Below are 10,541 nucleotides of genomic sequence, written 5' to 3'. Positions count from 1 at the left end.
AGTCCCAGGTCCAACTGAATGTCCAGACTCGGTTGGATTCAGCACCATGGACAGAAAGCAGCCCAAAGCTGCTGACGGCTGAGGGTTGAATGCCACAGACAGATACCCCTTCTCTGTCCCCACCCCCAATTTCACTAATTCCCATTGCTATTCCTGGGAGGAACCTAACCCTGGCCATTAGTTAACTGGCCCCCAGCACTTAAAGGTCGAGATAAACAATGGGTTGGTTTCCTTCTAAAGCCCTCCGGAACTTCTTTACTGAGCTGTCTGTTCTGCAGCTCCCTGGTAGAGTGGGGTCCGCCTTGGAGCAACTCTTATTAACGTCCAGCTGATTTGCATATATCTACATTCATTGGGGATTCTCCGTTCTGGTTTTATTGTAAATGAATTGCTCAGAGGAAGAAAGGGAAGGATTATTTCACTCCTTTTTTTTCCTCTTCTTTCCCCCTATTCCTAGGGTCTCCGTCTGGCAATTCCCCCCAGATGCCTGAAGGTGTGTGTGGTGGAAGAGGATAGAAACCAGACTCCAACAGTCAGGTGTTTGCCAGAGCATCCTATGTAGATTTCCCCAGATAATTTCCCCCATCTGTTTGGTTTCTGAAAGATCCTTGTCAGGTTCAGAGGAAGTCTGCATTTTGTTTTAGCACCTAGGGTCAGAACCTCTGGGCCGAAGTCCCTGGAGCTTCAGTAAGAAGCCATGACTGGTGCCTTAGAGCCTGCTAAGGAGATGGAACCCGGTTTTAAAGAGGAGTGAGGGGTGGTGGAGTGAGGACTCATTTTGAAATGAAAGGAGTCCTGGGTCTCTAAGCAGCTTCTAAAAATACCATCTCCCAGAGCTGGAGGCAGGGGGAGGGGAGAAATCGAGCGTGAGGAGAATGAAGACGGAAAGGAGGTGGCAGTGTGAGAACCCTTCCTCAGGTAGGTCTGATTTTAGAAGTCCCGCCTGCATCCAAGGACTGGAGGGATGCCACACCTCCTTCTGCTTCCTCAGCGGGCTAGTCTCCTGTGGTGTCCAAGCCACAGCCTCTCCTGATGACCTTTCTTTCTGCAGGTAAAGAAGACCAATTCCTCCCACCTACTCCTCCTATTGCTACTGTCCGGCAAGTGTGTCTGAGTGGGCACGTGTGCATTTACTCGCACGCATACACACGCACACACGCAGAAATGGCACATGAAAGCGGGTGATCTACGATGCCAGGAATCCTGGGTGATGCCAGGAATCGTAGGGTGATCTACGATGCCAGGAATCCTCCTTACACCGGGTGTTCAAAGAGGTATGGACTCTGGCAGAAACAGCGTGGTTCACCAGGGCATCCGCAGCACAGAGCATGGCGCCCAGTGAGGGCTGGGTGGAGGGGTGAGGGATACATATATGCAAAAGCACAGACACTCAGATCGCAGGGGCCAAGTAGTCACAGGACTCACACTCACTCTCGAGGCTTCTCAGGCTATATTCGCTTCCAAATAGAGAGGGGGTGGGTCCCCCAAGAAAAGAGCTCGGAAAAGCCACGAGGTGGATGGAGCTTTCTCCCCTCAAGTTCAGCCCAGATGGTGGCGCTCAGTAGCCACCTCCCTCGTCCTGGAGGGCCCCAGCCCTTCCCACCACCAGTGTTAAACCCTCAGCTTGCACATAAATGACCTTCACTAGACAGAGGTCGTGTTCCACGTTTTCTTGCGGCTTCTTCAGCGCCGGCTGAACTCTGCCAGGATTGCTCCGCCTCTCTCGCAGATGTCTCCGACTCCTGGCCGCTGTGCTGTTCACCAGTCCCCTGGGGTGGGCGGAGTGGGAGTGATCAAAGAGGGGAACCCCCCGACTCTGAGTAGACTGAGGACAGGGGTGGTTGTGAGGTGTGCTTGTATCTTGGCAGCAGGAGCAAGAACCTGAGGAACCGATCGTTCATGCAAAACCGCCACCGCCCCCCTTCCCAGCGTCCACATGGTTTCCCAGCCTCGGAAGCGCGCTGGTAGGGCGGGACCCCGTCCCTCACTTTGCTCTCCTTTCCCGAGCAGCTCCCGGGATCGGGTTCGGCCCCTCCTTCCTGCCGCTGTGTGTGTGTGTGTGTGTGTGTGTGTGTGTGATGAGGGCGGGAAGAGAAAGGGGAGGGATGAGCCAGGAGACACAGGGAGCCTCAGACACAGGAACAGACCTAGGGCAGGGAGATAGGAGAGCTCCCCAGAGCTTGGGGTCAGGACATAAAGCTTCAAAACCCCGCAAGTCCTGGGAACAAGGGAGCTTCCAGACTAGCTCAGAGGCTGCAAGTGTTGCTGCCTTCCCGAGGGTCGCCCCTCCTTAAGCCAAGCCCACCTTGCCTGCCTACTTCTCAGGAATGAGGAGCTAAGGTTTAGCACTCTGGGCCACCGATGCCAGCTCATCCCTCTCTCGCAAAAGCCCCGCCAGCTCCCACAGCTGCCCCACCCCCCACGGTTTGGAGATCTGCGGGACCCCTTCCTTTCCCCACCAGTTGGGTGTTCCGCCCCTGGCCTATGAAACTCCACCTTCCCACCCTCTGCTGGCGGGGATTGGTTGGCATCCCGCGGCGGTGCCTAGTGATTGGTCCCCATGGATGATGGTGAGCGGCGAGACTCCGCCCCCAGCTGGCTCTGGGGTCTGGGGGCACTGCTCAGCGGTGCTAGGCTGGCGCGGCTTGAGCCGCCGCCGCACTGACAGCTCGGTCTGCGGACTATGGAGACCGGCGCCGGTCCACACCCGCTGCGCCTGTTCCTCTGCCGGATGCCGCTCTGTCTCGCGCTGCTTTTGGGACCCTGGCGGCCTGGGACAGCCGAGGAAGGTGAGAAGACTGGTGAGCTCTGCTCGGAGCGTGGCATACCAAAAGATAGGGGGCTGGCGACGGGGGTTCTGGGGGAAGGAGTCATTGGAGAGACTAGAGTCAGTATTGGGGCTTGAAGCAAGCAGGCAGCAAAGAACTGGAGAGACAGAGAAAAATGTGGTCAAGCAATAGCGAAGAGAGGTGCGCTGAGGAGCTTGGGGGCTGGAGACCCGGGAGGTTGGGAAAGAAAGAGGACAGGAACCGCGGGAGCCAGAGGCGGCGGTCCAGCGGCCAGTGAGACGGACAAGCTGAGTGATTGGAGGTGGGAGGTGCGGGGGCGGGGAGATGAAGAGTGGAGATAGGGAGATGAGGAGGTGAGCTCGGAATATGGGAGACGGGATGGAGCACGGACCACAGGGGCGAGGAGACCACAGTGTGGCCAACGAGGTGGAATGCTGGTCGAGTGGGCTGGGTCCGGGCGCTGCCCGACGTGCTGATCATGGAACTGTCCGCAGTGCTGAATTCTGAGCTTAGTCTACCTGGCGCGCTCCGCGTTGCCGGGTTTGAGGCTGTCGGCGATACTGGAGCCCGCGTCTTGCCTCTGATTGTGCATTTGGGGGAGCTATACGCTCAGTTGAATCCAGAGGCGTCATATCCAGGTGCAGAATCCGGAGGAGCTGGAATCTGAGGCGTTGACCGCAGGGTTGGTCTGGGCCCTGGATGGCTGATGCCTTCCAGTTCGCGATTCAGATGTGCTGTCAGTTGCGCGGATCTCGGAAAGCCGTCGGCGGTCCTGCCCACAGTCGCTGACGCCTCTGGAGAGGCCCTCACCTTGGTGGCCCACCCCCTGGCTTAAGCTCCAGAGGGCAATCTTCCAAGACTCCGGGGTGTCCTGACCTCTTGTCTCTGGTCTGCGGGCTCTGCTGTCCCAACTAGTTTCTGTGATGCATGCTGAGAGGTTGCAGGCTGCTGATCCGATGCCTCCTGGGGGAATAAAGGGACTTCAAGCTTCTCTGGTAGGAAGGGTCATAGATGTATACATAAAAGGACCCCAGACATTCTTTCAAAAGCAGTGGAAGTGACAGCCCCTGGGAAAACGGCTGGCTGAGGAGAAGAGAGACTTTATTTCTCCAGTTGTTAGCAGTATCTCTCCACAGTGTTTTCTCAGAGGCCCGGGGAGTCAGACTAAAAATGTTCAAGTCTTCATGCCTGGGGAGCACCGACCTCAGAAAAGCCCCTGAGTCGCAGTGGATTGGGGGGGTATATAAAGGAATCCCCTGATACATTCACTACTCACTTTCTCTCTCTCTCTAATTGACACTTAGCTATAATTTTGGGAACCTAAGAAGGCTGGGGAGAATCACTGACTCCCACCCCCAGTCTGAGAGCCAACCTTAAAATATTTGCCATGGACCCTGTAGAAGGCTGAATAATGACCCCCACCCCCAATATGTCAATGTCCTAATCCCTAGAACCGTGAATGTTACCTTAATTGACAAAAAGGACTTTGCATAGGTGATTAGTGATCTTTTGAGATGGAGAGATTGTTTTAGATTATCTGGATAGGCCCAATAATCACAATGGTCCTTGTATGAGGGGTGCAGGAGGAGCCAGAGTCAGAGGAGGAGGCAGTGTGATGACTGAGGCAGAGATTAAAGTGATGTGATTTGAAGATGGAGGAGGGGACCACAAGCTAGGGACTACAGGCGGCCACTAGACGCTGAAGATGGTAAGGACATGAATTCTCCCCTCTGAGCCTCCAAAAGAAAACAGTCCTGCTGACACCTTGACTCTAGACCAGTGAAAGTGGATTTGGGCTTCTGACCTCCAGAACTGTAACAGAAAAATAATGTGTTTTAAGCTACTAAATTTGTGGTAATATGTTACAGCAGCCCCAGGAACTGAATACAAGCTCCTTCCCTGTGGCTACCTCTCTCTGGATTTGAGCTATTCACACCCCTCCTGGGGATGTATGGAGTGGGAAAAACCTGCCCATATCATTTGTCACCTATTGCATTCTCTCAGCAAATTTAGAGGGACTTCACCAAAGGATTCCACTCTCTTGCTAAACTGACCTTCTCGATTTCTGATATTTCTGTCTTCCCCTCTCCTTAGTCATCCTCCTGGATTCCAAAGCCTCCCACGCCGAGCTGGGCTGGACTGCACTGCCGAGTAATGGGGTAAGTGCACAAGTGTCCCCTGCTGTCCCAGGGGTCCTCTGGTGGTCCAGGACCCAGTCTCCTCAGCTCCTCATGTTTACATCAGACAAAAGTGCTCCTCAGAGTGTGTGGTCTCCAGCAGCCCTGGCTTCAAGCCAGAGTGGCCTATTAGAAAACGTTGAGTCTTCAGCCAGTTAGACACTAAAAAAAAAAAAAAAAAAAAAAAAAAAAAAAATTGAATAAGTGAGGAGAGAACTGGCTGTCTAGGAACAGAAACATGGCATCTGGATGGAGCTAATACAGGACAGTGGCTTGCACATAGTAGTAGATCCTCCAAGCAATGTCATTGATTGATTGACAAAGCAAGCAAGACTGGGAGTCCCAAAAGAGGCTTGGAGAATTGGGGTAGGGGTGGGATGATGTGGGCTGTAACAGCAGCTTGGTGGAGTGCAAAGGGCACTGGTCAGAGAGTCAGGAGACTACAGGCACCATTCCTAGCTCCACCACTAACTTGATGTGCATACCTGGTCAGATGGCTCGCCCCCTGGAGCCTCAGTTTCCCCATCTATAAAAATAAGGATGGGGCTCATTTGTTTCCAGAGTTTCTCCCAGCGCTGCATCTTACAATTTCCGGGGTGTGCATGGTGGTGAGAGAGAAGGCAGGAGTCGCTGCTAGCGCTCCACCTCCTGGAAGCAGGTGGGCTCTGGGCTGCCCACCCCTTTACTCTTGTCCCCAGTGGGAGGAGATCAGCGGCGTGGATGAACACGACCGTCCCATCCGCACATACCAAGTGTGCAATGTGCTGGAGCCCAACCAGGACAACTGGCTGCAGACTGGCTGGATCAGCCGTGGCCGCGGGCAGCGCATCTTCGTGGAACTGCAGTTCACACTCCGTGACTGCAGCAGCATCCCTGGCGCCGCGGGCACCTGCAAGGAGACCTTCAACGTCTACTACCTGGAAACTGAGGCCGACCTGGGCCGCGGGCGTCCCCGCCTAGGCGGCAGCCGGCCCCGCAAAATCGACACGATCGCGGCGGACGAGAGCTTCACGCAGGGCGACCTGGGTGAGCGCAAGATGAAGCTGAACACAGAGGTGCGCGAGATCGGACCGCTCAGCCGGCGGGGTTTCCACCTGGCCTTTCAGGACGTGGGCGCATGCGTGGCTCTTGTCTCGGTGCGCGTCTACTACAAGCAGTGCCGTGCCACCGTACGGGGCCTGGCCACGTTCCCAGCCACCGCAGCTGAGAGCGCCTTCTCCACATTGGTGGAAGTGGCCGGAACGTGCGTGGCGCACTCGGAAGGGGAGCCTGGCAGCCCCCCACGCATGCACTGCGGCGCCGACGGCGAGTGGCTGGTGCCTGTGGGCCGCTGCAGCTGCAGCGCGGGATTCCAGGAGCGTGGTGACATCTGCGAAGGTATCCAGTTGGCTGGGGGCCGTGGGGTGGGAGTGTAGAGCGTAGGTGGCAATTGAGAGAGAGTGTGCCCTAGATGAAAGAGGCGGGTGTGGGGTCGGGGGGCGGTGGAGAAGCCTTGGACTCTGGAGCCCAAGGAGAGCCCTGAAGTCTTGCGAAGTTTCCAGTGAGTCCAATCAGGGCCAGCGAGTGAACCTACTAGGAGGTGAAATTGACTAGCTAAGGAGGCATTAGGGACCCATATCTTACGCACCTCGCACAGGCCTTCTCGTTTATTTTCATGGCAATAAAGGAAGTCATTCTTTTTTTTTTTTTTTTTTTTTTTTTAAATACAGAGTCTCTCTTGCTCTGTTGCCCAAGCTGGAGTGCACTGGCTTGATCTCGGCTAACTGCAACTTCCACCTCCTGGGTTCAAGCAATTCCCCTGCCTCAGCCTACTGAGTACCTGGGATTACAGGCGTGCATCACCATGCCCAGCTAATTTTTGTATTTTTAGTAGAGATGGGGTTTCACCATGTTGGCCAGGCTGGTCTCAAACTCCTGACCTCAAGTGATCCACCTACCTAGGCCTCCCAGAGTGCTGGGATTAAAGGCGTGAGCCACGGCGCCTGGCCTAAAGGAAGTCATTCTTATCTCTATTTCATAGATGAAGAAACAGAGCCTCAGAGAGATTAGTACTTCACTTGCAAAGTCAGGAAATAGGGAGCTAGGATTTGAATTCAGGCTTGCTCAACTCTCACATTCTATGACACCATGAGGTCTCCCCTGTGCATAAGGAAGAACTCTACAGCAGCCCAATCTTCAGGTTAGTGGGATTGGTTGCACTACAGGGAGGAATCTCCCAGTCACGGACCATATACTTGCAAGTTAGAGGCTGGCAGGGGGGATTTTTATGCTGGAGAGAGGGATTGGGAGGTTGCACTAGATGATTACTAAGATCACATCCCACTGTCTGAACTACAATCACTGTACTCCCTGGGGGAGACCCTTCATGTTGAGGGTTTTGCTGGGTTCTCAGGCTGGTGGGGGCATTAGGAACAGACCTCTCATTCTCTCTCTTGCCTGTGGCTTTGGATACAGAGGGTGATGATGGGGTTATGAATGTGTGTACTTAATATAGAAAGATCAAGGTATGCTTTTTCTAAACCATGTCCTTTTCTGGGTGCCAGGGCAACAGAAATGAGTCAGACATAGTTCCAGCTCTCAAGAAGCTCACAGTCTCGATGGAGAGATGCAAAAATTTAAAAATCACAAGAGGGTAATATATGCTATAACAGAGGGATACACAGAGTGGTGGGAAGACAGGGGAGGAAGTGACTAAATTTGCTCTCATTCCTTTGTTCAATCATCCATCCAATATGAATTGAGGATGTGCCAGCTGCATTTGTTGAGGGCTTATTATATGTATATAGATGAATGCCACCATCTCCTCCCTGCGGAAATTGTAATTTAGAGCAAGACCGGGAGGCATGAACCTTCCTGAGCTCTCCAGATTTAGTTAGGATCCACCTCGGTGCTCTCCAGCATTCATTGAAAACTATTTCTGTACTTACCCCATGGCAGGCACTGATCTACTTATGTGTGTTTTCACCACTAGATTAAGAACTTCTTTTATTTTTTTAGAGATGGGGGTATGTCTATGTTGCCTGGGCTTGCGTGTAGCAGCTATTCATAGGTATGATCATAGTGCATTACAGCCTTGAGTTCTTGGGTTCCAGCATTCCTTCTGCCTCAGCCTCCTGAGTAGGTGGGACTACAGGGATCACACCCTAAATTAGGAACTTCTTGAGCTCAGGGACTGGGTCTTACTAGTGTCAGCAGCCCCAGCATTCATAACAGGATAAGGCATATGGTAGGTGTTCAGTGAAAATGCATTGGGTGAAAAAGTGGTTACTATAGGGTGTGACACATAAACAGAGAGCTAAGGAAGCATGGAAGGGAGAACCTAATTCTAAGCATGGAGAAGGCTTCCCAGAGAAGGGAGAAGGTCTTTTTCCCAGGCAGCTTAGAGCATTCTAAGCTTAGGAACTGCATGTAGAAGCATGGAGGCAGGAGGGAACATAGCATGGCTGAGCCTATGTAACTAAATGTGGTTAGAGCAGAGGGCATGTGGGGCTGTGGGAGTGAAGTGATGGGGTTGGAGAGGAGCAGGTGGAAATCATGAAGGGCCTTGAATGTTGGGATAAAGAGCTTAGACTTTATGCTTTAGGCCAATGGGGAGGATTTGAAGCAGGGATCTGACATGCTCAGATTTGTATTTTCAAAAGATCACTCAAGCTGCAATTGCAAAGAAAGGATTGAAGAGGGAAGGATTAGGGGCCAGAAGATGAACAAGGAAGATGGTGCAATACTGCAGGAGAAAGAGCACAAGGGCTGAACTAAGGTAGTAGCAGAGATCATTGAGAGATGAGGATAGATGGGATCATGAGTTAGTATCCACAGCACTTAGTGGCCATGTGATACAGGAGGAGAAAGGAGTCCCCTTTGACTTACATGCTACTGGGGATTGAATGGACAGAGGGATCATTCACTGGGGTACAGAACACAGGACATGGATAGACACATATTTATGATGTCCATGGTGCATTCCAGTGGAGGTAGGTGGAAAGTGGGTCTGGAGATCTGCAAGACAGAGCTAGTACTTGAAGCTGTGGGTGTGGTTGGGACAGACCAGGAGAATGTGTGGCGTAAGAAGCCAAGAGGGCCGACAATGAAGACTCATAGAATAGCAATACTTAAGGACAAGTAGAAAATACAGAGCCCATTAAAAAGGCTGAGAGGGAGTGATCAGAGTATGGAGGAGAACTAGGAGAGTGTGTTATTATGACAGCCAAGAGAGATAGAGGTGTCCAGAAAGGAATGCCCTACAGAGTTGGGAAGCAGTCAGGTAAGTCGAGGGTTAGAAAGTGCCCACTTGGTGGCCTTGGTGAGAGCAATGGCAGCTCAGCGATGGACAGAGAGACCAGGTTGCAGTAGACTGAGGGATAAAGGAAGTTGAAGAGCTTGAGTCAGGGAATCTAGAAGCCTGGATTTGAATTAGGAGAAGAGGAGGTATCTTGAGGAGGACATCGGGTAGAGAGAGGATTTTTATTATAGATGGGAGAGACTTGTTTGTATGCAGAAGGACAAAGAGCCACTGGGATACCAAGTGTGTATATGGGGGGATCCCCATCCCAGTCCCAGGAGGCAGGAGTATTTTATTACTGATGTGGGCTAGAATTGCTGATGCATGTTGCTAATAAAAAGCAGGCCAGATTTTAGTCAGTTTTATTACTGTTTTTACATACTTTATAGTTTGTGCCCTTATTGCCTGCACCCAAAATGGGCCACTTTTTACTGCTTCACTACCAAGAGGGGAGATGACTGATGGAATGTGGTATTTGATGAGGTTAAAGGGAGAGATCCAGGGTGGAGACAGAGGGGCTGGCCTTCAACAGGAGGTGGCTCATTCCCTCCTCTAGGACTGGAAGGGAGGAGGAGAGGGGAGATGGTTGTGGATGGGGGCATTTGTGTGTTTTGATGGGCAGATGTTGAGGGAATTACCAACTGATGGCTTCCCTTCTCCCTATAAGGTGGGAGGGAGGGCATCTGTACAAACAGACAGTAAGGTCCTTGTCTGTTTTATTCATTGTTGTGTATCTATAGAGCCTACCTAGTAGATGCTAAAAAATACCTGCTGAATGAATGGATCAGGAGTGAGAGGAGGAGGTTTCTCTGGGAAATGAGGGAGAGAGAGAGAGAGAGAAAGAGACTCAGGAACCCAATCCACGTCTGATGAGAACAGAAAAAGGCCACTTGTAATGGTCTCAGCTCTGCCTTGGGGAGTGGGGAGCTGGGGACAATGCCAAGGAAAGCTTCACAAGGGAGATGTTATTTGAACTGGGGTTTGGAGAAGTATAGAAGTTTGCAAGGAGAAAAGGGATATAAGGAACTATAGAACAAGACCCAGAGGTGTGAAAGGATGGGCTCAGTGTACCATGGGTAGAGTGGTTGGCAGTGGGGAGCTGTTGGAGGACATTAGGAAGGGAAGGGAAATGATTGGATTTGTATTTAGAAAGTTAAGGCCTTCCAAGTGCCTTCTGCAGCTAACACAGGCTTCCCTCTAAAAGTAGATGGATAAGTGGGAGAATAGAACTAAGATGTTCTTTTCCCTTTTTTGTTTCTCTTTAGTGACCTTGACTTTTGTTCTCCCTCTGTTAGC

The 10,541-nt window shown here is 52.0% G+C and overlaps 1 protein-coding gene and 1 long non-coding RNA gene across 4 annotated transcripts in view; both read left to right on the top strand.

Moving 5' to 3' along the window:
- The first annotated feature begins 454 nt into the window (after positions 1–454).
- On the top strand, positions 455–2,009 carry LOC115837647. The gene is made up of 3 exons (XR_004032687.1): positions 455–537; positions 1,052–1,274; positions 1,869–2,009. It is a non-coding gene; the product is annotated as an uncharacterized LOC115837647 (long non-coding RNA).
- A 289-nt stretch (positions 2,010–2,298) lies between these two features.
- Positions 2,299–10,541, top strand: part of EPHA10 (EPH receptor A10) — a 46,578-nt gene continuing 38,335 nt past the window's right edge. For all 3 annotated transcript variants that reach the window (XR_004032560.1, XM_030823465.1, XM_003273291.4), the window contains exons 1-3: positions 2,299–2,789; positions 4,884–4,948; positions 5,665–6,343. Coding sequence is in view for 2 of the 3 variants with exons in the window: in XM_030823465.1 (XP_030679325.1) it covers positions 2,684–2,789; positions 4,884–4,948; positions 5,665–6,343 (850 nt within the window). In the remaining variant the exon portion in view is untranslated. The remainder of the gene's footprint in view (positions 2,790–4,883; positions 4,949–5,664; positions 6,344–10,541) is intronic.

The sequence above is a fragment of the Nomascus leucogenys genome, chromosome 12, assembly GCF_006542625.1.
Source record: "Nomascus leucogenys isolate Asia chromosome 12, Asia_NLE_v1, whole genome shotgun sequence".
NCBI lineage: Eukaryota > Metazoa > Chordata > Mammalia > Primates > Hylobatidae > Nomascus > Nomascus leucogenys.
This window is presented reverse-complemented; position numbering and strand designations above follow the sequence as displayed.